The 26,750-nt window shown below is 40.5% G+C and overlaps 1 protein-coding gene across 1 annotated transcript; it reads right to left on the bottom strand.

Moving 5' to 3' along the window:
• Window positions 1-301: 301 nt before the first annotated feature.
• On the bottom strand, window positions 302-25,814 carry mtmr14 (myotubularin related protein 14). Its single transcript, XM_030730402.1, has 19 exons — window positions 25,001-25,814; window positions 24,329-24,477; window positions 21,200-21,308; window positions 19,767-19,842; window positions 17,539-17,599; window positions 16,669-16,791; window positions 15,328-15,401; window positions 14,118-14,188; window positions 13,964-14,038; window positions 13,512-13,578; window positions 12,200-12,285; window positions 11,646-11,722; window positions 11,158-11,194; window positions 10,852-10,922; window positions 10,640-10,695; window positions 7,407-7,539; window positions 5,962-6,138; window positions 4,105-4,311; window positions 302-2,769 (listed from the first exon to the last, which is right to left on the bottom strand). Exons 1-19 carry the CDS (start codon window positions 25,133-25,135, stop codon window positions 2,589-2,591), a joined length of 1,965 nt encoding a protein of 654 aa, XP_030586262.1. The 5' UTR covers window positions 25,136-25,814; the 3' UTR covers window positions 302-2,588.
• Between the last annotated feature and the right edge of the window lie 936 nt (window positions 25,815-26,750).

Here is a 26,750-nt window from a genome sequence, read left to right as displayed (position 1 = left end):
GTCAGCTCATTTTGTGGCATAAAGAATGCAGACTTTGGCTTAACATGCAGCAGGAGAAAAAAAAATTCTGCCAGTTCCAGATTTTAGGTGGTGTATGAAGAGTGCAAAGGCTGTGTGTACAATAAGGACAGTACGAGTCAGTAGCCTAGCTCAGCTGAAAGATTCAGCAAACAGCTGAAAACAGTTTTATGATTAAGCTCTCAAGATGTTCATGAGCTCTTTTAAACCAACAGGCTGAGCTCGGGGCTCTGCACTGTCACAGAAACATGATGCTGCCATCACAATTCTCATCTCACTCCTAAATACATTTCCCAGATTTCTTACTAAAATTTGAGAATTTTTAGTAAGAAAAAAAAAAAAAAAAAAAACTTCATTAAAAATTAAATCGTCTTCAGCAACAATCATTTTGAGAGGCAGAAACAAATGACTGCTGCAGACATCCCACATCAGCAGTCTCATGGAGAATCCGTAAGACTCAGCTTTATGTCACTGTGTACAACAAAAACTTGCAACTACATGAGAGAGAGTGGAAAGCCCCACAAATTTTACTTTAAGTCTGCTAACACTACAGTCAAAACGTTCATTTACAGACAGCACCAAACCTCTAGAATGCTCTTAAAATCATTAACAGAAAATACACCTGAAACTGGACAGGTCCGATCCAGTGTTAAAAGGTTAAGGGGGGGAAAAAAAAAAAAAAAAAGGCACAACAAAAGGCCCTGAGGTACAGCAGCTGTCAAACAGTCTGGCAACACTGATAAGCTAGTTCCAAATAAAACTACTACACAAAAATTACTTAAGTGTGAACTACCCGATGGCTGACTGGGCAGAAAGCTCCGAGTGTGACCTGAAAGAAGGTGCGTGTGTTTTAAACAGTGTGTGACGACAGCTGGGCAGAAATCTCAGTACTGGCAGGAATAGAGAGGACCTCGCTTCACTGGAGTCAAACGAGAGACGACATTGAAAAAGCCTTTGGTTCATATCTGCTACCATAATGCTCAGTGCTTCTTCACTGTCACTGAACCATAAACAGATATGGACTCAAGTAAAGGATATGGTGATACTGTAACTGATAAGGTTGAAAGTTACATTTTTATACATTTTTTAAATTATAACCCTATGTAAGACCATTATGGAACAGTCCTTAGATATTCAAACTTGTATATTTAAAAAAATAAAATAAAAACTGATTAACTTATCATGCAAGTTGTCAAACTATTTTCTTCGACTACCTTACTCACACTAAATGCTCAGTGTAATGTTACCTGTTGAAAGTATCTTACAAAAATTACAAAGCAAACATCTGATCCGTCAGCAAATCAAGCTGTATTTTCCAATTACCACCACCCAGCCATCGACACCACCCCCAAAGTGACATTGAGTTTTCTGGGACAGGTGTTCAACTGAACCTGAAATGCAGTTCATCCATATTCTTGTTGTATTAAATCAACTTTTAGCATTTGCCCTTAAGTGAGTAACCTCTGCAATGTGGCCAGCTTAAAAGGTCCCTGGCCTGAAGACTGGATATAGCAGGCAGAGGTGTGGTCTTTACCAGCTTTTAGCCTGAATTTGAACTGTTACACTTTTAGGTACAGTCCTGTTGTCACTTCAGTCAACTCGAGGCTCAGGCACAAAAATAACCAAATGAACGGTTTGGCTTCTTTAGTTAGTGCCACCAACTTAAGCCAAATGGTGGTGATGGGGAAAGAGTTCTTTTTAAATTGTCCAATAATATTGTTTCCACTTTTAGGCACCAAACATCTTGTACAGACTAGTTTTTTGTAAAATGTGAGAAGCTCAGTTTTCTTTAGACCAAGTTGCTGTCAGGTTATTGAATAAGACTACAGAAGGTCTTTCAGCAAAAGCTTTCGTACGTCACTGGAAGTGGGGGGCAGTCATGCCACGTGGCAAATGGGCGGCAGCTTAACTTTGTTTTAAATCCGGTCTTTTTACAAGAAAGGAAATTAAAAAAAAAAAAAAAGCCATTTCCAGGGTAAAGATACCATCTCAAGCTGACTGGGACTGGATTTTCAAAACCAGTTTAGTTTAAGACGCAAAAACAAAATCCTGCAAGTCTAGACCCCACAAACCTGTGAACCTGATTAGATTCTAAACTACAGCACCAAATTAAAATAAGAACAGCTTTGAGCCTTTTCTGTTATAACACATTAAGTGCTTTGTTTCTCTCATTTTTGCCACCCACCAGAACTTTCAGCTCAGATCAGTGAACAGCAGCATAACCAAAAGAAATCAAGTGATATTACTGGACATGGAACAGTCACTGCTAGAACTGTAAATCTATCAACAGACTAAGGAAGAATTCTTTATACTCAGCCATTTATATTTATATCCCTTTTTGATTGTGTGGCTGAAACCATTTCCCCTCCCTGAATGTGAAACTCTACATGGAAATTAAAAAAAAAAAAAAAGTCCATAAGAAAATAAAATGTAAAAATCAAATTAAAAACATATATAAAATAAAATGCTTCACCCCTAAACTGAACAGGGGTGTTTGGCACTTGTACTGAGTCCAGACATGCTGAATCGACTGGATGTAAGCAGGAGGGTCCAAAGTCACATTGAAGGGTTCAAACAATGGTGTTACTGCCACGGAGGCCCACCCCACGGGCAAACTGCTCCAGCAGGCCGGAGATGGCGCCGGAGGGGCTGGGAGCTGAGGACTTGAGGCCAACAGTGGAGCTGTAGGCTGCCAGGAAGACTTCCCGCACTGCCTCCAGACGGGCCTGACGCTCAGAGGGGAAGGGACACCTGGAGAGAAGGGAGGAAATGAACAGTGGGGGATAAGACAAGATAAAGGTCTGGGAGGAAAATCCCATTTTTAAAAGTTCTGAAACCTACAAAAAAAAAGCAAGACAACAGAATGAGGTAGGCAAAAGCATTTCCTCTTTAATTAACCATCACAGAGCTCACATCAGCCTCTCATCACTTCTTCTATGCAGCTTTATTCAGTGAAAATGAGATGTTATTTGCCCCCTCTGACTCCAGATGATGCTGGTGGGGCACATTCAATTTGGCAGCCAGATCAAGCAGAAATTAAAATGTGTCTCCTGCAGAGACCAGAAAAGAAGGAGGAGGAGGAGGAGGAGGAGGAGGAGGAGGAGGAGGAGGAGGAGGAGGAGGAGGAGGAGGAGGAACCCAGTGGAAATTTCACCTTCCCAATTCTCATCTATTGCAGCATTCATACGCAGAGCCCTGATTCCAATTGGGTGTCAGGAGATGAAGAATTTGCAAATCATTTAAAGCCTTTTTTTTTGGGGGGGGGGGGGGGGGGGGGGGGTAAAGCAGTTTTCAATGACTATTTGTATGATGTTGTCAGTCATTACAGATGGCTTGATTTTTAATTGTGACCGCAGAAAAAAAGCACCACCTTTCAACAAATGTTTGTCTAGAGTTTCTCCCTTTCAATTTTCTTGATCACAACCTTTTTGAATTATTATTGTCAGGTTTAAAAAAAATCTGCTTCAGGCCTTTCATTATATTGATCTTTCACGACCATACACTACTGACACGGGCAAACACCGCCTCCTCTTATCAACCTTGTCTAGTGCTGGCAGTTATACCAAAACATGGCATAAATGTTACAAACACCTATACCAGTGCATATTCATTAGACCTCTTTCAGGGGGTTTCAGTGTGTCCTGTTATTGCTAACCACTGCATCACTCAAGAGGACAAACACATGGCACAATTTGTGACAGACAATTTACCATGCAAGGTAATGCTAGCTTTCCAAGTAGCATAACAGTGTTAACAGCTGAGAAAGGCTATAATTTGTCACCAAACAGGACTTGTCTTGCTTCATTTTTATGCACACCACTTCTGTGCTGGACTTTTTACTGTGGACAGGGGCCAGCTGCATAGCTCTGCTGGGGAAACATTACAGCCATAGAAGGACTTTGCTTAAAGACAGCAGCAACAAAAAATGTCAACATCTAAACTAAAATTAGACCACACAACCTGTTAATAACTAAGATTGTTATGGTTGTGCATTTTTACCCCCATTAGTGGACCCACTAATGACAGATATCGAAATTTGGAATAAAGGATGAGCTATCTGAACTCAGAGCTGACAGTATTACTTACATTCGTCCACTAGCTTCATCCTGAAAGCTGAATGGCAGGGGGGAGTCGCAGGCAGCGACGGCAGCGGACGAGGTGGAGGAGGAGGCCGAGGCCAAAGGTGGAGGGAAGTGGGCGTGGTCGTGGATGCTGCCACAACCAGAAACTATCTGCCAACTACCGTAATCTGTAGAGAGGGAGGACCCTGACCGAGCACAGTCCGCTGCTAACCTGAGAGACAGATAAGAGGACAAATGTAAAAATCTAAATCTGTATCAGATTTGGGTCTCAGTAACGGGCTTGCTAAAAAAATAAATAAAAATAACCCATTCAAAAGGTTTGAGGATCTTGGTTCACAGTCAGCTTTTTTGGGTGCACCCATGACCTCATGTTCAGAATGCTTCAAGTTGTTGTTACCAGCTTACAAAAAAAATAAATACAAATCTTCAAAGTTCTTTTTCCATTACTGACAGTGTTGGTATCCTGCGCAACTAACATGACATGAAGTCTGTAGATCAGCAACTATTATCTAAAAAAAATAAATAAATAATTAAAAAAAAGTCAAATCTTTGATGGCCTTTCACCTACCTCACACTGGGTTCCAAAAATAGCTACTAAAAAGGTCTATAGTGTTTTGATGTATGACATTAGAATGTGATTTTTGCAACTGTTGAACGAGGAAACATTAACATTTATTAACAGCAGAAAAACTGGGTGTAACTGGGATTACACCAGTTTTGGTTTCTAAAGACTGTGAGCACCTCCATGCTTCACTCTGACATCTCCCAGAACACGTGTGACTGTGCAACAAATACTACCCTCGTTCAGCACAGGGGCCACTGAAGATTTATAATAAAGTGTGGAAGATAGAGAGATTGAAAAACGTTTCAGAGATGGGCTGTACATGGCTTTGATTTTTTTTTTTTGCTCTTATACTTTCAGTCAACAAATGCTGGTTGCAAGTTTTCATAACTACAATATTTCCTGTGTTCTGGTAGCCACACAGTTTAATTTGTTCTGTCAAGGACAACACACATGAAAAAAATTTTTTAAAAAAAAGGTAGCAAAGCTCTGCTTTATGTACAACTGACTACAGTAACTCACATGTCAAACTCAAGGCCCGCAGACCACATCTGGCCCGAGATAATTATATACGGCCCATGAGATAATTTCATATAGCTATCATTAATGGCCCAACAGTAAAATGCGCTCTCACCACTTATAGTACAAAGCCCCCGCAGGTCAAGACCTGTGCTCTAACCTGTTTTCCCACGTTGCCAATGACACATTGATCAGTGGTCAACGCTTTTTACAGAGACATTTAAGCTAGTCTACCTGTCAAAAATTCATATTGCTGATTAAAATATTTTCATTTTTAGACTGTTCAATAAATGTTAATCTTGTTCGGCCCGTGATTTGCAATTTGTATTGTCCAATGAATCCTCTATGCACATGTGCCTAACAACATTATTAAGTGACTGGGGATGTCAAATTATCTGATTTGGCAAGTTGCGGTCATAAGAAAAGGAATGTGGATTCCACAGGTGGCCAAACAGCTGATAAATCCCTTTGATAGAGAAGGTGGAGCAGACTGTAGGGCAAACAGGCGCTGAACATTTTAACAGCTTCAAATGACAAGGTTCCAGCAGGCAGTGTTTCACATGTCGATGCTTAACCCCAGAGACAGACAGCATCTCCCAGCCCTAGCTGCAGTGTTAGACCACAGGTTCTACTGGTTGATGTGCTTGTGCATAAAATGAAGCAACAACACTGAAGTCATGCACCTGCTGATCATCAAAAAAAAAAAAAAAAATTAGATCTAAGTGTGTAAAAACAAGATCTCGTGCAAACTGGAACCAGCTGCTTACATGGACTCCTCACCTTCTCCTTGGAACAGCCAATGGGCTGCTGCCAGTACGAGTGCCTCCATGCTCTGACTGATTGGAGGAGGAGGAGCTGGAAGACCTGGCCTCATTTGCTGTTTGGGCGAAGCGCTCATCCAGAGGGTTCTGTTTATTCCAAACCACCATCGGAGGAGAGGAAGCGGTGCCTTTTCTCCTGAGGCCAGAGGAGAGTACATCAACACTCTCAGTAGTAACAGTTTGTCATCACAGATCAAATTCTGAGGCTAAGGATGCCAATACCACTCAAGTGTGTGCGTTATTCTTAAACAATCCAACATGCACTGGGCTCCCTTTTATTTTTCCACTGCCTTCTTTTAAGAACAAATACAACTTTTCATTTAGCCCATCTGTCTACACTACTACAATAAATGGGTAAATTCCACCCTACCAAACCCCAATTTATCAGCACAGTAACCACTAATGAGTCTTGTGGATGTTGTATTCTGCAATTGAGGCTGCAGCTAATGAACAATGTTAACCCATGGAAAAGCAAAACCATATGATCAATGAGAGCTACCACAGACCCATGCAAATGGACTGGTACATGCAGTATTAAAGTGCTTGAGGTGATCAGGAAGAGTAGATTCACCCAGGAATCAAACCATAATCCACAGTGGACAACCTGCTCCACCAGCATTTATAGGCATCCAAATATGACTGATCTAACACTTGCGCTGCTCAAAGAGAAGACAAAACAGTATTTACTCTACATTTTTGTTTTAATGGCAATAAAAACATGTAGAGTCATTTCTACATGAGCACTGCAGCCCCAACGTACACAGAAGTTTGATTGGACAACACTGTCATAAAACCTGTGGCAATAGTGCAAGCTATCTGCACTGTTCATCTCATGTCATACAAGTTCTTTGCCCTTCAAAACAGCCACTTGAACAGCCTTTGTTGAAAAGGACAACAGGATCCAAGTCTAGCCTTGGTTCACAACAGAAACCCTACAACCATCACATCTGATGCTAACGACAGTGGACTCTGTACTGAGGAATGTGCCTGGAGAATACAGTCAACAAGAAGATGCTCACTCTTCATTTGAGTTCAACAAACACCTTAATATCACTGCAATGAATAGGCATTGAGCATACATGATACTCACTGGTTATGTTGAGGTATCAACATATCCAGTCGGATTCCTGAATAGCCACCTGCCTTGACAACTCCATTTAAATTGCCCTGCATAGTTGACTGATCCAGACACAAAGAAGTGCCTTGAGGTAACTGTTGTGATTTAGTGCTAAATAAAACTGAATTGAAAGACATCTGAATGCAGGTATGAGACATGCAGTCATGTCGAATGACTGCATGATCAAAATACAAATAAACTTGCACTAACAAAAGGAATAGCAACCTAAAAACACTACTTTATAAAATAAATTTAGGCTTAAATTTGTGAGTATGTGTGGTGCTGACCAGTTGGAGGCCTGGGGCTGGCTGGAGGACAGGTCCACAGTGTCATTGGTCAAGCTTGAGGCACTGGCCATCTCTTCAGTGATGAGGGAAAAGTCGCTGCTCAAACTAGTCACACTGCCACGATTCTTGGACTCTGTAAGCAAACAGCATTTTATCCAACAAACAAAGTTTTGTTCTTTTAGCTTCATTTCTACCAAGGCTCCTGAACATTTAAAACATTTAGCTGTATAAAACAAAAGATGTTTAACAGGGAAAGGTTAGAGTAGTTCCCTTAAGAGTCTGGGGTCACATGTTTGCTGCTCAGACATTAATGTGGGAATACAATACTACATAGTCCTCGATCACTACAGCAAAAGCATAACAAAAAGGTATTTACACCTGTGAAGCTGATCAAATCTGGCATGAAGAGCACCCTGATGCAACTGCTACATTAAAAGGTTAAGAGTTCATCAAACATGTTTTGAGTTTTAGGCTTGCACTTCTAGAAGAGATGAAAGCATCGTTTTATCACTCACTCAGTCTTGTTTTGCTCACAGCACTTTAAGCCTTTGTTATTCCTGATTGCATCAGACCATAGGCAAGTTGAATTAGCTCACACTGTTGCCTTTTAGTACAGCACCACAGACTGCCTGATGGTTAATACTTTGCGGTTTCAGTCTTACATGCCTCTCTGCAGCTTCTCTCCTCCTGTCATGCCCCCCCCCCCCATAGAGACTGTGTCTGCTCCCAAACCACCAAAAACACAGCAAAAAAATATAAAAATTCACAGAGAAACAAACCTCAACTGCATCATCGATTAAAACATTTAAATGTGGATTATTAAATAGGTCTCTCTTCCAAGTCATTATTAGTAAATTACTTAATTGATCAACATGGATTTATTCTGCCTTAGAAACCTGGTTACACCAGGATGAATGTGTTAGTTTAAATGAATCAACACTCCCTGAATCCTTGAAGCATAGGCTAAGGAGGAGGAGGAGCAGCAGCAACTTTCACTCCAACTTACAAAGACCCAGACAGTTTTAATTCACTTGAAAACATGACTTAGCCTTGTACACCCTAACTGGAAAACTAAGAAACTAAGCCAGATAAACTGTAAATAAAACAGTCTGATTTAGAGCTAAGTTCAGATAAAATTATAGTGGGTGACTATCATGTAGATGCTGAAAATGACAGCCTCAGCACTGGACTGAATCATTTACTAGCCTCAATTGGCTTCTCTCAAGATGTAAATAAGCCCACGCACCACTTTAATCACACTCTGGATCTTGTTCGGACATATGGCATAGAAACTGAACATTTAATAATATTCCCTGAAAACCCTCTCATCTGATAATTTAACATTTGAATTTATAACAGACCAGAGGGAAATACATTTCATTATAGCAGATGTCTCTCAAAGTGGTGTAACTATGTTTAAGGATATAATTCCTCCACTGTTCCATGTGTCAGAGTGCAGAGCAACTACCTAAACTCTACTCCCCCACAGGTTGATTATCTAATAGTGTTGCATCCACTACATACAACTCTGGATACTGTGGCTCCTCTGAAAAAGAAAGCCTCAAACCAGAAGTGCTTGACTCCCTGGTATAACTCAAACGTGTGCCTTCAAGTAGAGAAGAAATGGCATCTCACCAATTAAGATCTTCATTAGGCTGCAAAGAGTTTGTTGCTCACTGAAGAAAACAACCCCATAATATTTTATTACAGAGATTAGCACATGCCATAAGTATTAAAGGTACTGCAGTGCAGTGGTTTGAATCATAATAGATTCAAATGTGTTCATGTAAATAGGGAGTCTTCTTCACACACTAAGGTTAATTATGGAATAAGCTAGTTCATATATTTATTATTTCCAAATTGGACTATTGTAATTCATCACGTCAAGTTGTCCTTTTTATAAAATTTAAAAACACCCCTAAAAATTCTTCAGTTGGGCCAAAATGCTGCAGCATGAGGACTGACAGGGACTAAAGAGAGACCATATTTTTCCCATGTTGGCTTCTCTTCACTGGTTCCCTATTAAATCCAGAACAGAATTTAAAATCCTTCCTCACAAGGTCTTGAATGATCAGGCCCCATCTTATCTCAAAATCCTCATATCACCCCAACAGAGCACTTCGCTCTCAGACTGCTGGCTTACTTGTGGTTCCTAGCATACTTAAGGAGTAGAATGGGAGGCAGAGCAGTCAGCTGTCAGGTCCCTCTTCTGTGAAACCAGCATCCAAACTTTCCTTTTTGCTAAAGCTTTTAGTTAGGGCTAGATCAGGCGACCCTGAAGCTTCTTCGTTACGCTGCAATAGGTTTCCCATGATGCACTGAGCATTTGTTCTTTACTCGCCTATTTTCAGTCTGTTTAAACACCACCCTGCATTCAAACATTAGTTACTATTAACCTGTGGCTCTCTTCCACAGCATGTCTTTTGTCCTGTCTCCCTCCCTTCACCCCCAACTGAGCGTGGTTCTGCTGGAGGTTTCTTTGTGTTAACAGGGAGTTTTCCCTCCCCACTGTCACCAAGTGCTTGCTCATAGGGGGTTGCCTTATTGTTGGGATTTTCTCTGTATTACTGTAGGGCCTTTGCCAATATAAAGCAACTGCTGCAATTTGGTGCTATATAAATAGCAGTGTGCGCCAAAGAACACGTCGCCTCCTCAATGGTTACTGAGATACTCGAAGTGTGACAGACTGAAATTTGTTTACATTTTGAAACGAGAACTTCCTTTACAAATCAGCTAAAGATACGAGCAAATAGAAATTTACCTCAAGTACAACATTTGGAATATATTATTTTATGGGTTTATATCTTTACTGTGGATACTTCAAAAATAGTATAAGTAGTGTCAGAATATAACTGTTACTCATGGGAGAAAAGGAAAAAAAAAATAGTCTTCATAATCTATAAATAGATTCAGATACAGTTAGGGTTTCTCTTGGACAATTTGTCTGCAATATTACTGTAAAACTAACATCTTTTCTTCTCATTTCTTTTTACCAAGTTAATATTTTAGTGATATGTCACTTTTAAACACAAGCATCAAGCTTTTAGGAACAGGTAGAGTACTAAACTAGAGAAAAACCCTAGGTGAGTAGGTCTGTTTAAACAGTCGTTTAATAAGAGCATTTCACATTGTGTTGTAATGACACAGTATCACTCTGTAATAAATGGGCTTCATCCATGAAATCAGTCAAAGAGTATACAGGTAAAAAAAAACCATGTAAGACAGCAACTCACTCAACTGGCAGAGTTCCTCCAAGGTGAAATCATCTTTGAAGTGAGAGTTTTTTCTTCTGAAATTTAAAAAAAAAAAGTGACATCAAAAGACAAGCGAGGAATGGATCGTGGATTCACAGCTGAAATTTGTCCACAGAACAGGGTTACTTAAACCCTTGGCAACACAATCTAAACATTAGTAATTATATATACAAAATCAATGTAAAACACACCTCTGCCTTTTAATAGTAGAGAACTTCTCTGAGACAATGTGCTTCAAAAAATTGAAGCAAAAAAAGAAAATCTGAGGAAAGAAGGAACAATGTTTATTCAAAACATGGAAACAGCCATCAAAACAAAAACAGACCCTGGTACTAATGAGGTGTACCAAATAAAGTGTATATAGCCTTTTATAAATTCACATAAATTAACTCAAGCTATTAAGGAACATTAATGGATGTTTCTAAAGCCAGTTGACTACATTAAGTTTCAGATTTTAGATTTATAAAGAGCTCCAACTTCAGTTTAAATAGACATACCTCTTCCCCTTTGGAGAGTCGATCCGGCAGCATGTGACTGCAAAGAAATAAAAATAAAAATCAGCAGCTTATGGAAACAAACCTCAGAGAGAAGAAGCAGCAAGTAAACCCTATGCATCTTCATTTAAAAAACACACACCCTTAACTGATCAGTTCTTTGTCATAGTTACAAGCATAAATCTTAGAGTACTGGGAGAGCTGAAAAACAAGGCTACAGTAACAGCTAACGAATTAGAGAAATCAATGGAGCACGTTAACATCTCCTAAATGCACCTTGATACTACAAAACTACAGTGAACCATGTACACGACTGATGTAAACCAAGTCTGTTTGGAATAAACTCACAGCACCATATGTAGCAAAGACTTAAACTAAGCTTAAAAATGAAGCAGGAGAGTGTGATGATTTGTGATGCTTTGAGAAAATTAATAATGCATCGTGACCTAAGACTTGCTGTGAAGTCATGAAATTGTGAGCCACATTCTTACCCGAAGAGGAACCAGTCGTAAGCGATAGTCAAATACAGGATCTCTGTTGGCTCCAGGTTGGCGTGCACTGCACCATCCTATAAAAGACCGGAAGGATTTAATCAAACAATGTTTTACATCATTTCAACATCAGACTTAATTAACTGATCAGAAACAAAAATCTTGTCTTGGCTCTGATTGTAGAAGATTTTTTTTTTTTTGGGGGGGGGGATCATGTGTATTCATCCTGAGAAGTGTTAAATCCATTTCTGAGTTTAAAACCCCCCCCATAACCAGAAGCAGGTTCTCTGTCTCTTATTGGTCAAGATAAAACATGTTAAAATCAGGGGGCAAGAGAAGGTAAGAGTCTGACAAGCTAGCAGAATCGTTTAAGGTATTTTCTTCTGTATTATACTAAAGTGTGACATTTCCACTGCCTGTGTCCCACACAATATTAGTGTCATTAATTAACAGGTTACTTATACACAGGCTGTCACACATTAATTTCCTATTGAAGACACCACCATGTGTAGCCTGTGAGAGATTTAAAAACCACTCAAATAGAAAAGACTTACTGCCCACAGGGAGAGCCTGAGGAGGGACACAAACAGAGGCGTTCGGTCCCATCCTGATATGCAGTGCACTAGAAGGCCGCTATCATCTGAAATGACAACACCTTCAAAGTCAACACTTTAAAGAGCTTTCTGGAAGTCCATTATGAATAGGTAAAGCATACATTCTGATCATCTATCTGTACTCTGTGGGAAATTGTATAAAGTACTGAACTGGAAAGAATACTGAATGATTAAAATGGCAAGACAGCACAGACTGGACAGCATGCATATTCAGTGTTGCAATGACATGTATATTATTTACATACACCACACTGGTAACACACTGACGGAATCAGAGCCACACAAGCCCACTAACTGGTTGGGATTACTAATGCCTCTTTTCTTCTAGTACCTACTCGGCTCAACTCAACTCTGTTTCAGTCATTTTCCATTAAAACTGAGTACCACAACAATGTGGGTGGGGTCGTTATAGCAAGGCAGTCCAAAAGTCCCGTGAGGTCATTTGTATGCAACACAAATGGTCGCACCATCTTGCTCCAGCTGGATTCTGTTGTCAGCAATCAAGTACAAAAACATCTGCACCTCATAGCCAGATTTAAAAAATGACAGGTTTGATTCTTATGATGGAGTCGTTCTCTTGACTCATCTAGTGATGTCACTACCTGGCCAATCAATGGCATGCAGTCTGTTGCTGTTACTTTTTTGGCACGACTCATCTTGTTTAGAACCCTGGCTGAGTAGGTCCAAATAAAGTGTACCTGTACCAGACACTAAGACTGAATGGAAAACTCTAAACTAAGCAGAGTTGAGCTGAGTAGGTACTAGTGGAAGAGAGGCATAAGTTTTCCTAAAAATTGCAGCAGCTCCTGACTGAGAAACCAGAAACTGCTTTGAAATCTGACCCTTCACACTGTTTTGATAAGTACCGTCTCACATCTTTCAGATAGAGATATTACTTAGTACATAATTGCCACAACAGTCTAATCAAACCAGGAGAAATAGTCTTTCATAATGACCTGATAACTCAGTAACCATCTACTGTTACTAAAAACATAATCAGGACTGTTGAATTAGACTAAATTAGTTTCAATCAGCTTACTAAGTTTTATGTCGTTTTCTCATTTGACTGGTGATTCTATACATACACTTTACATCTCAGTGACCAATGAGATTGAGATTAAAGTTACAAATTTCTCACCCTTAATTCTGACAGGGCTACAAAATAACTGTTGGAGGGGTTACCAAGATGGCTAGTTAAAAATCTTCCTTCTATGAGAACTTTGAACAATCCATAATATGAACAAACACCTACCATCACTGTTGATGATGTGGAGAAGTAGCTTCAGGTAGTTCTGGGTCTGCTGCACCAGGTCCCATGACTGAATAGAAGGGAACAAATTAATAAAAAGATTTCGTAATAAGACCTTAAATCTAAAAATTAGAAACAGCAAAATGAGGGCAAGAAAGCCAACCAGGAAGCAACTAGGTACAACAGCCAGTCTGGTTCCTTTTTAAACAAGATTTCAGATTACATGAAATTGTTCCATAACTAGGAAGCAATTATTGTGATGGGTAGCCTGTGAGCAGTGCAAATTGTTATGAATCATCAGCCAAGAACTATGAAGGTTGGACAACAGATGGCACTATAACACCAGGAACATTAGTGCACAACAGTCATGGCAGATAGAGAAGAACTCAGCACAGAAAACAGAAGGGGAAAAGAGGGAAAACGTTAAAGAAATGAAGGAAGACAAGAGAATTAACCTGGTACCGAGTCCAGTCAATGTTCAAGTTCTGAGTGAAGCACATGGGGATTGTCAAAGGAGCGTCCACAAAATCCTGTCAATGGATACAAGGATAGTTAAAATACACAGCTGACTTCTCACCGCTGCATGATCTGACTCAGTAGATACTCTACCTGATTCCAGTTAAATACTAGACCCTCTGCTGTGTAATCTCTGTCTTTGTAGTCCTTGAAAAACTCACATCCTGCAATAGAATGGAAAAATGAAGAAAAAAATAAAGAACAGATTTACAAACAGAACGGTCACAAATGCAGAAGCTGGACTTTTAATCTGAAGTCCAGCTTTTATCAAAGTACTCAAAAAGTTGTTGTCACAGGGATTAATATGGTCCCATTTCCAAACATTTTCTGGCTGGCAGAGTGTTATGGCAAATCCCCAATCTATACAATTCAGAATTTTGCTCAGTAGAAGCAAAACATGATCTAAAAATCAATTTTTAAAACCCGACAGCAAGAAAATGGAGGCACACAAACCAATACCGTGGTCGAATAAGGAGATGCAGGCATTTCTGTGATTGGTGGGAGATGAAATGAGAGTTTATCATGAGGTCTCCGAGCTAACGGCTTCTCACGGGTACCATCGCACAACACAGAAGTGTAGACAAAAGCTAACACTTTGAGTCACATACAAATTACGTCATGAGACTTATGCCTGCGTTGCTATATCGACTCCACCCACACTGAGGTGGTCCACAAATGTAAAGGAAACAAAACTGTGGCGAGTCGACCCGCGATGAGTAGGTATTAATGAAAACGTGGCATTAGACTCCCAACTACTCATCCACAAGAGACTCATTGGAGAAACAGCTGATTACTTTGCTGAGATTATTTTTTTTATTTTTACAGAGTATGTTGTGGAGATTATATGGTAAATGGTAAATGGACTAGTTCTTATATAGCGCTTTTCTACTCAGTATGAGCACTCAAAGCGCTTATACAACCTGTTTTGCATTCACCCATGCACTCCCATTCATACAAGCACTTCCATTTTTACTAAGCTAAGTGCTTTTAGTTAACTAACATTCACACGCATTCATACTCCGACAGAACAGTCGGAGAGCAACTTGGGGTTAAGTATCTTGCCCAAGGATACATTGGCACGTAGCCCGGAGTAGCCAGGATTCGAACCGCTGACCTTCCGATCAGTAGGTGACCTGCTCTACCTACTGAGCTACAGCCATATTTGCATTGATATTGGTATTGAGAAGTTTGTGTTCTGCAAGCCACTGCTGTTCATGGACTGACTATGCAATTCGAACTTTCACTGACATTCAGTCTATTCTATTGACTGATAAACCACACCTGGCTCTGAAGTTGTGCTTACCTGGGTAAGGCACAGAGAGCAAAGTGAAGTCTGCATAGCGTTGGGCCTTGTCCACCTTTTCTGAGGACGTCACACTGAGGAGACAGACAGAAGGACGACCAAATGAGATGTGTTGTAAGCAACTGCAAATTGGGGGGAGGGCTAACATTACAGTCCAACTCTAAGATGCTGGCTATAACATGCTATGGCTCAAAACATTCTTGAAAGAAGTTGCAAATTTTTGTCAGAGCACATGTACATAATACTTCTGACCATCTTTTCAGATCATAGAAAGCTTTTGAACAAGTCTGAGTGAACTGAACATTGTGTGTACAGAAAAGTACAAATATTTTTATGCTGTTACGAATTTATAACCTCCACCCCCATATTAAAGTTTTGCCTGTCATGTTAGCATAACTATTGTGACACCCCAAAGCCTCAAGTACATCTAAAAGGAGCTATTCAGAAACATGAACGTAAACTGTGGGGAATAAAATCTTTGTTACAATTAAAGATGGCACAGACCTTTCCCAAAAGGCTGACTGTAGTCGCAGAATGTATTTTACTCACTACAAGTTCATTCTTGCTTACAGTTAAAGCATCAACTTTTTCATTCAAGAAACATACGTCAAAGCACACAGTTAATATTTTCACTTTCTTCCAAGGTCAAAAGTTTGGACACACTTACGCATGGGTAAGTGTGTCCAAACCTTTGACTGGTACTGTATGACTGAACAAAGAATTTCAAGCGGATGCAAACCTCCACCACCTCCACCAAAACAGACAAGTACCGTTCTCTTGGCAACCGCCAAACCCAGACTTGTCCATTGGATTGCCAGACAGAAGTGTGATTCATGGACCCAGAGAACACGCCTCCACTGCTCTAGAAAGGCTTGGATGCTGCTGCTCAGCCATGGAAACTCATTCCAAGAAGCTCTCTACACACTGTTCTTGAGCTAATTTGAAGGCCACATGAAGTTTGGAGGTCTGTAGCGATTGACTGTTTACTATGCGCCTCCGCATCCGCTGACCCTGCTCTGTGATTTTACATGTCCTACCATATTGCAGCTGAGTTGTTGCCCCTCCCCTAACAACTGACTGGAATATTTAGCAGCAAGGAAATTTCAAGACTGGACTATCACAGTACCACACTGGAATTCAAATCCCAATACCCCCGAGCTTCACCATAATCCCAAGCATGCTGCACACTGAACAATTATTGACAGAACTAGCAAAAACCCGAAGCCAAACACAAAACAGTGTGTAACCAGAGCAGATGCCTTCCTATAACCTCTCTTCTGCTTTTAGAAACAGTGACCTAAATGACAGAGTGTGAACGAACTAGTGCAATCTGTTCCTTACTTGAGGCCAAACTTAACCTTCTTGTTCTCCACCATTAGGTCGCAGATGTAGCGAACTGAGAGGTAACGCAGCAGCTTAATGTCATAACCTCGAACCTTGTCGAAGAGATGGGAGTCTCCATTCCTAAGGAGAGAAGTGAAGAGATGTAGCTTAGCAATGCTCAAAACTTAATAGCATAGATGATGCATTTGGGCAGATGGCACATAGATCATTTAATACCAGTTTCTAAAGCAAAGATTGCATAGTGATGGAAAATGAGTCACTTTCCAAAATATTGCAGAAATGGCTACTGTTATCACAGATGTGATTACTTGTTGCACATTTATTAGATTCTAGATAAAAATGGTTATTACCTGCTAGCTGTCAAGTTAGCTACATATCAAATGCTTTTCTTCCAATAGATGGATGAGCTAAGGCATAATTAATGACCAGGCAGGTGGTGTTCTGCCAAGACTTGGGAGAACACTTTAAATTTTCTGATACCATAGGGCAGGGGTATTCAACTCCAGGCCTCGAGGGCCGGTGTCCTGCAGGTTTTAGATGTGTTCCTGATCCAACACACCTGAATCAAATGGCTGAATTACCTCCTCAGTATGCAGTCAAGTTCTCCAGAATCCTGCTAATGACTTCTATATTTGTCTCAGGTGTTTCGAAGCAGAGACACATCTAAAACCTGGAGGACACCGGCCCTCGAGGCCTGGAGTTGAATACCCCTGCCACAGGGTTATCACAGACAAGGACTTTGTCTCCATGGGGTTTAAAACAATCAGAAAAGCAGATATCCCACTGTCCCAAGCAATGAGTGTCACACACTGATTTAAATGACAGAGCCATGTCCTGTTTGTACAGCAGTTAGGGAAGCTATATTACCTGACTACGCTGTCATCCTCTGGGAACTCCTCTGATTCTGTCCATGTGTCATCACTGCCCCCTAAGGGGGAAAAGAAGCAGGAAAAGATTAGTGAGGCCAGTCTCCACAAACACACGAGAACTACATGAGAACTAATGCCTCTCTTAAATCACAGTAGCAACATTTGAAGTTTCATGGACTTTACATGAGTGCAGAATCTGATGTAAAACTGTTCCAATAGAGGGAAAAAAAGTTGTAACACCTTAAAGGAAGTGGGAAAGCCTGCAAAAAGCCCAATATGGCCTCTTAAGTCAAGTTTATTTATATAGCACATTTAACAACAACAACAACAACAACAACAACAACAACAACAACAACGTTGACCAAAGTGATGCAAATTGAAAATATATAGGCCCCAAGAACTACACTTAAATAAAAATATTAAAAATGACAAAATAAAATTAATACATTTAAAAAAAAAAAAAAAAAAAAAATACCATAAAAAGCAATCATCTAAAAGGAGGTAGCACTGCAGTCAAATACCAAGGAAAAGACATGTGTTTTTAGTAAAGATTTAAATGTGTGTATCGTCTGAGCTGTGCAGATACAGAGAGGTAGATCATTCCATAGCTTTGGTGCTGCTGCTGCAAAAGCTCGATCACCTCTGTTTTAGTCTAGTTTCAGGCCTCTTTAAGAGCAGCTGGTTCGATGACCTCAAAGCTCTTACAGGTGTGTGACTGTGAAGCAGCTTGGACAGATACAAAGGTGCCAGCCTGTTTAAAGGCTTTAAAAGTAAGTAATAAAATCTTATAATCTATTCTTAAACGGACATGGAGCCGGTAAAGGGATGACAAGACCGGGGTTCATGCTTTTGTATACCAGTTAAAAGACGTGCTGCCGCTTTCTGGACTACCTGCACAGATGATTGATCTATGCCAAAATACAGGGAATTATAGTACTCCAGGCGTGAAGTGATAAAAGCATGAATAACTTTTTCCAGGTCTTGTTGCAGGAGATGAGGTTTTACCTTAGCAATGACTTTGAGTTGATTAAAAACTGATTTGGTAACAGCACTTATTTGCTTCTCCATTTTAAAACTGCTATTAAAAATAACACCCAGATTTTTCACAGCAGCACGACAGTGGGGAGCCAAATGACTCAGAGTGCCAGAGGAGTAGCTTGAGGGGTCAAATTTACCAAAGCATATAACCTCGGTTTTGCTTTCATTAAGATTTAGGAAATTGTTTCCCATCCAGGACTTAATGACAGTTCAGCAGGGGCTCCCACAGATCTCTGCTGTTCAGTTTGATGGGCATATACACCTGAATGTCATCAGCAAGTAAGAATGTCTTAAATGTAAGATTCATGAGACTGGTTCATTTTTAAAGGGGGGTTTATTATTATTCTACTACCAATGCGCCATCCATCTTATTCCACTTATCCAATTCAGAGTTGCAGGGCCTTGGAGCCTATCCCAGCTGTCAATGGGTGAGAGGTGGGGGACAACATGGACATGCTGCCGGTCTATCACAGGGCTAACACAGAAACAGAACTATTTGTACTCACACACACACACAGGACCCTGTGCCACGACTAATCTTAAAATAGGGTTTAAACATTGTATGACTACACAACTCTAAGAGTGCATTCAACAAATTTTGCATGTGAGAGCCTATAAGTTGTTCTCACTCTATTAAACAGTAAGTCCTTACCTAAAAGTCAGTCCTTCTGCTGAATTTTCTCAAGTAGTTCTCAAATAATTTTTTCAAGTATTTTGCTGCTACAGAGGAAATCTTTGCACCTTGTGAAAACAAGTTGATAGTCTTTCCCCATATTTAAAATGCAGAAATGGCACCAGTCAGACTGCCAAGAAGTACACCTACTAAACCCTGAGCCTAGACCAAAAGTATGAGTAACTGATTGTAAAATATACATTTTAATAGCCTGACAATAGAGGTTCTGAAAGCCAGAAAAGGTACATTTTGATTTCATGTAACACCACAAACAAGGACAGTTTCTCAAAGTCAAATGTATTTATCCCCCCCATTTTCCCTCAACTGAATACACTATCAATAGTATTAACTAGGAACAACTGTATTCATCACTGATGAAATGATTTTGAATGAAGGCAACCCTCAGTCATTGAGGAAAAACAAAGTCTCAGCAGGAAAACTGCTGCAGCTATTCACAGCCACAACTTACTGTTTGTGCTAAATTTTGTTTGCTGGTGTGCGCTTTGCCTTTTTACCTGAGAAGATGTAGTTGTAACCTGTGCGTCCGTATAACTCCCCCCAACCTGCCAGTGTGGAAGATCGGCATATATGCTAAAATGAGGCAAGGAAGAAGTAATTAAGCATGGAAGAGGAAGTAATGGCAACAGTGAGTCAGTGGAATGCCTTTAAGTAGACTCTGGAAATTTTCTAATGTTCTGAGCAGGAATTTCACAATTTCACATTTTATGCATAAATCTGAGTAAAAACAAGAGTGCAAACCCAACAAAAAACCACCACCTTTGATTGAGGTAATTGGGGTGGCTTGGTTGGTAGAGCAGGTCACCTACTAATCGGAAGGTTGGTGGTGCAATTCCCAGCTGCTCTGGGCTGCATGTCAAAGTATTCTTGGGCAAGATACTGAACCCCAAGTTGCTCTGACGCACGCGTTGGAGTGTGAATGTTAGATGATCAGCACTTAGCTTAGTTACATATGGAAGTGCTTGTATGAATGGGTGAATGCAGATGTGTTGTATAAGCCTTCTGAGTGCTCAATTTGAGTAGAAAAGCGCTATAAGAACTAGTCCACTTACCATTCCATTTTAAACATTCAGAAAACTGAACATGTTGAACCATCAGCTACATAAAGACTGATTTTTCTGTCAGCAGCACAAAGAAACAGTTTGTTTTTTCCTCTTATTGAAATATTTACTTAAAGTGCTAAATCCTCCACAATTGCCACGTTTCCACTAGTACCTACTCAGCACGGCTTGACATGGTTTGTAGGCTTTTCCGTTAGGTCCTGCTACCAGGTACTTTAGTACCCACTCAGCCGGGGTTCCAAGCGATCCAAAAATGTGACGTTGAAGAACAGCACACCACTGATTGCCAGGGTGTGTCCTCACTAGCTGAGTCATGAGAGCAACTCCTGTATCAGAATCAACCGCGCCATTTCTAAAACCCAACAGCAAGAAAATGGAGGCATGCAAACCAACACCGTGGTCGAATGAGGAGGTGCAGACATTTCTGTGCTTGGTGGCAGATGAGAGAATCCAGAGGGAGCTAGACGGAGCGACGAGAAATGAGAAAGTTTATCATGGAGGTCTGCTGCTCACGGTACCATCGCTCAACACAGCAGTGTTGTGTTCTGTTTGAGTCGCATACAAATTACGTCAAGAGACTACTGCCCACGTTGCTGGCAGCAGTACCCACATTGAGGTGGTACTCAGTTGTAATGGAAACAAAACTGTGGCGAGTCGTGTCGTGCTGAATGGATACTAGTGGAAAAGCGGCAAATGTCAGTTTAGGGGAGATTATGGCCTCAAATAACAGGAGTAGTTACTACTGATAACAGAGTCAATGTACTGCACATTCCCATATTGCTTTCACATGGTCATGTATATTAAAAAAAATAAATAAATGAATAAAAAAAAAAAAGACAGCTGTATGTAACTGACATTAATGTGGATACCTTGCCATTGTAGAGGATGACTGGACAGACGAACCTCCCCCTGCAGCGAGCCAGTTTACTCCGGTTCACTAGGTCCTGCAGCTTGCTGATCTGCACTGTGCTCTCAAACCTGCACACACAAACCATCACACGCTATCCACATTAAACTAAAAAGCAGAATTGAAACAGCAGTTAGCAGTGCTGACTACATCTCCAAATGAAACTTCTCAGCTTTGCAGATGTACGGTACAGCTCAAAATTAAACCTAATTCTTTCCCCTCATATTGGTGAGCTGAACACAGTTTCAAGGGAATATTAAATGTGCATTCAAATAAAAAAAAAAATATAAGTGGAAAATTCAGAGACCCCAATTAGAGAACAGCAATCACTCTAGCAGAAATGAAAGTGAAGGACTACAGCTTTCAAAAACAGGAAGAGTAGAGCCTCTTTTCGTGGAATGACCTTAGGATGTTGGCAAATGAGAGATGTCGCCAATTTCATACATTGCTCTGATTTCATTTTGTTTAAGCAATAAGGTCAGGACACTGGGCTAACAGTCACTTTAGTGACCAGTACCACTTTGCCAATAGGGAGAAACAAAAACTTCCCCACAAAAATTTCTTGGTAGTTCCTTGGCAGGAAAGGAACACTGCTGCCAAAAGGAGCTTCTTTAACCATCTTGCATCTGTACAAGAGAAATCCTCTGCAGCACAAAACATCCCTCAATCGTGACACTTCCTCCTCCAAACTAACCAACTTCTTCACACTAACCTTTATGTATAGCTTTACTCCCATGTGACAACATGGCTGGAGGTTTTGGTCACTGAATCCATAACTGGTCCTTAGGAGACAACATTTTACCCCATAATGCAAACACTTACTGCATCATGACAGGGTCTCAAATTCGTGTTAGATAATGGTGTAGATGTCAGGCTGTTATTTCCACAAAAGATATAAAACTCTAATCTATGAAACTCTAAAACTCTAATCTAACTCCATCTAACTTTAGACCATTGCTGGCAATGTTCAGTCAAGGACTGCTTTGTGATGGCATTTATTTTACAACATTTTTGCTGTGTGACAGATACTTGAAAGTCAGTGTCAAATTCTCTGGATAATCTTAAAACTGTCATTTTAGTGATGAAACATTAGATTGATTTTACAGAACGAGCGGTATATCAAAAACCACAGTACATTTGGACAGTCTTCACTTTTAAATACTCCACATTTCATTTTTTCCCCCCAGTCTCATCTTCAAGATTTAATTAAATTGTTGCCATCAACACACAATACCCCACAATGACAAAGAAAAAACATCCCTTTTTACCAATTGAACATTTCAAAAGCTTCAGCTTAAAACCTAACGCAATAATTCATTTAATCTATTTGGTTTTAATGACAGCCAGTGGATCCTACTTTTATCAGTGGTTCTCAAACTTGGACTGGAGTTTGGTCCAACTGAATTCAATGGACGGGAAGAAAGATCTAAAACAGGGGTGTCAAACTCCAGGCCTCAAGGGCCAGTGTCCTGCAGGTTTTAGATGTGTCTCTGCTTCAACACACCCGAGTCAAATATAGAAGTCATTAGCAGGACTCTGGAGAACTTGACTGCATACTGAGGAGGTAATGCAGCCATTTGATTCAGGTGTGTTGAGATCAGGGACACATCTAAAACCTGCAGGACACCAGCGCTTGAGGCCTGGAGTTTGACACCCGGGATCTAAAAGATATCAGTTAAGTGTGTATGTAAGCATGAAATCCAAGCTGGGGGACTGAGCGGTTAACATGCTGACATTTTTTTTAATGTGTACCTGACAAAATTCTGCCATGCAGATCTATGATTAAAGTGCTGAAGAGCACAGTAGCCATTCCCAAATGAACAAGTTTGGAACTACCAACAATCTTCCTAGATCTGGCTTTAAGGGGAGAGAAAATAAATAAATAAAAAGGAGCATCACAGGACAAGAGTGTGCAGCACTTCAGTCAAGGTCTTATATTAAAGCAGAAAGACAGATGCAAAAGAAGAAGTAGTACATGAGGCACCAATGGACATCTGCCAGAAAGGAACGTAAATAACAGACTATGAAAACAAAACCCTCTGTTCACTAAACAAGTTAGCTAAAACTAGGTGTGGGTTTTAAAAAAAACTAAATTTTTAAAAATACTGGAGCAAAAAAAAAATATTGTGAACTCAAAAATTAAAAAAAAAAAAAAAAAAAAAAAAAAAAAAGGAAGTTACTTTAATTCTACTCTCAATTTGGTCACATCTGAGAACACAACCCGCCTAACAAGGCTTTGATGGGCATGTTTGAGTCTCAGGATGGTTGTATGGCTGAGTATACTGCCTTCACATGCTGTTTGCACAGCATTATCTTTTTTTTTCTCTCCTTTTTTTTAGCATCATCTTTTCTGAACATCTGAAAAATATGCTTCAGACAAAAGCTTCCATATAATAAAACTAAACCATTAAAACTAAACTTTTTAAAAAAAAACTGAAATAAGCAACTCCACTTTGGAAACTAACTGAAACTAAACTGAAATTTAAAATACATCAATACATGAGGGACCCATGTATTGAGTATCATCTTATTGACACCATCCCAACAGGGTTGTGGCAGTATTGTGCTTTTGGGATGTTTCTGATCCAACAGGGATGGACCAGCTCATATACATTATGCTAAAACTGTTTAACCATTTGCCCAAGCAAATAGATGAAATGCCCCCACTAACCTAAACTTTGAAGCACACTCTCTTTTAAATGAAGGGGTGTTTTTCAATGTATGAGCTCTAACTGTGGAAAACCGATGGACAAAATGACATGGAAAAATCTTGCTGTGCATATGAAGGATTTTGCTCCTGCGTTAAAGCATCTATTTCTAGTACTCTACTGGAAATTAGCTGAGCTGCATGAATCAGCAGTGAGAAAGACAGATTTTTTTGACTCACTGCTACAATGTGACTCCATGTGACAGTCACTTCACCCCCTCCACCTCATGTGTTCAGAGGGGCTGAAGATGGAGGCTGATCTTTGTCCCTACACCATAATAGGTTGTACATGGTTAGAAGAGGTACACAAACAAGTGGGTAATTGGTAACTAGACTGGACTTTGTAAGGGAAGGGGGAGGGGGGACTGAGCAGTGGAGAGATACCTGTCTTTCTCCACATCTGTGCATTCATACTCTAGGAAAACTATCTGCCGGGGGTAGTGTCCGCACACTTCTCCATTGGCATTTTGGATGATACTGTACTTGTAATCTCTGGCAAACAGGTGCAGACAGCGCTTCTCTATGGCCTCCACCTGCAGGGGGAAAACAACATTATGTTAATAGCCCTTAATGGTTCCTTTTAGATGAAACCATATAGTCTAAAAGGTTCATGTAGAGAGAGGATAAAGTGTCTGACAAAGCAAACCAGACTCCATTGTTTTGGTATGGCAGGCTCTAGCCACACAAGTCCAAATGCATCCCTATAGTTTACATGATTAGACACTGATCAAACAAGAAAATACAAGAGCCAAATGTGTAAACCATATAAAATTGCAAGACCAAGGTGTTGACATGGGAAAAAAAAAAAAAAAAAAAAAAAAAAAAAAAAAAAGTATCTAAGTTGCGGACTACTTGGTGGATGTGATCTATGCCAAACTGAGCATGTCTTAATTACAGTTTCTAAGAGTCCACAAATCGCTACCTACACCATGAGTTAGCTTGCTTATGTGCCGGCATATTTTAAATTCACTGCTTTAATAATGCAATTCGGGGCATCCAAAAGTAGTAATTTATAATTTGGCTGAAGTACAGTGGAGAAAACAAATACAAAAGTACCCGAGGAGTTACTTCTTTAGCCCTGTACTGCGTCTTGGAAAACAGGTCTATCAAATCAGTTATTTCTTCGCTCTTTCTGACCAGCAGCCCGGAAGCCGGGAAGCCGCCGGCCGTGTGGAGAGAGGTGTCCGTCATAATGCCTCGACCCGCCGCGGTGGCTTCTAACCGCACTCGACCTCCTTCAAACACTGCTGAGCCTTGTCCTCTGGGACGGGGAGACCGACCAGGCCATCCCTTCCCAGGCAGCTTTTTCCTGACTGCCCGCTTGAGGGAGCCGGAGCCGGGGAGTCTTCTTGAATTCAGGGCACCGGCGAACTGCTCCACTCTCCAAACACAACAAGTTAGCCAGCCCGCACAGCCGGCCGCTCACTCCACAGCTGCTGGCTACAGAAGTTAGCAAGACTAGCTAACAGGCTAGCTCAGGTTCCCAGGCGTATTGTTCGTCTTTTCCACCAACTCAAAGCCTTCGTAAATTCATTCAAGGGAAGTTCGCAGCAGTTTTATTTTCCGGTATAGGTGAACTTTCGTCCGTCTCGCAGCACCAACACACAGAACTCCCGGTCACCTGGTGTCAGGAAATCTCCAGGATGCTTCCCGGCCTACTCACGTTTCTTCGGTGCCATGTCTACATGTATCTTTAGTAACCACAAATATTAACTGGTAAAATGTATGCAATGAACTGTCCTGTCACCGTAAAGTAGCAAATATGCTGTTGTGGACTACAGCCTCAGCAGTGCCGAGCCGTGTTGCAATCTGTAAACGGCAGACTGAAAGTACAACAACCGATAAACAGGAAGCAGGCTTAACCATGTGACAGCCATCTCCCCTTTAAATGGAGTGGTGCTTGATTGGATAAGCTGGAGGGACTCCCTATTTGACGCTGATTGGTTGCTTCCTACACCGTTGAAGGGGGCTCGTGTGCCTGAACATGTACAAGGCCCGCGGGAAATCTCAACACCTTGGAAATAAATAGAGTGTTGAAAACTGGAGTTAAAAAAATAAATAAAAAAAACACGTTGAGCATGGATTTCAGATGTATGTCTTTTTTCCCTCCTAATGAGGTTGGGCAGTGCTGACTTTACCGAGCAGCCTTTTCACTTTATAAACTAGTATCAGGTAACACAGAGACATGGGAGTAAGGGTTGCTGAAAATGGATGTCATCTACCTAGGCAGATTTTCCATTATATATATGACTTGGTTCTATTATTCATACTTGATATTAGAAACAAATGTGATTTTCCTTAGCCACAGCTGGATGATATGGCTATAGAATTTAGTAGCTTCACAAAGCACATTTGTTTGCTGGAAGTCAGGAAGTCATAAGCTACTGTATAAAATTTCAGGAACTGAAGAGAGGTGGCTGTAGGATGCATCTTCACAGATTGGTGGAGCCATGCAACCAATTCACACATGAAAGAGATGGAGTACTTTTTAACAATGATCCCTTAGTTGTGCCTCTGAGGGTGCTTTTTGCTTGTTTCCAGCTGCATTAACCCTGTGATAGAGTGGACAATGTTAACAGGAAGGGCTTTCATTTTCAAGTGAAAGGAAATGACCTGTTCTGTGTTTTGCCATATTTAGCAGTCAGATATAACAGTCTGTTTGTACTTTGCTCCATGTAAAACTGCAGTCTATTAGCAAGTAACATGTTCACTTTGAGTGAAATTTAACCATTATTTAAAGCTTCCGGTACAGAACCTGCAAATTGCATGAAAGATTTTCCTGTGCCTAATGCATGATATGCTTGTG

The sequence above is a fragment of the Archocentrus centrarchus genome, chromosome 5 (genome assembly GCF_007364275.1).
Source record: "Archocentrus centrarchus isolate MPI-CPG fArcCen1 chromosome 5, fArcCen1, whole genome shotgun sequence".
Lineage (NCBI taxonomy): Eukaryota > Metazoa > Chordata > Actinopteri > Cichliformes > Cichlidae > Archocentrus > Archocentrus centrarchus.
The sequence above is the reverse complement of the archived record's forward strand: the minus strand, read 5'-3'. Positions and strand labels throughout refer to the sequence as shown.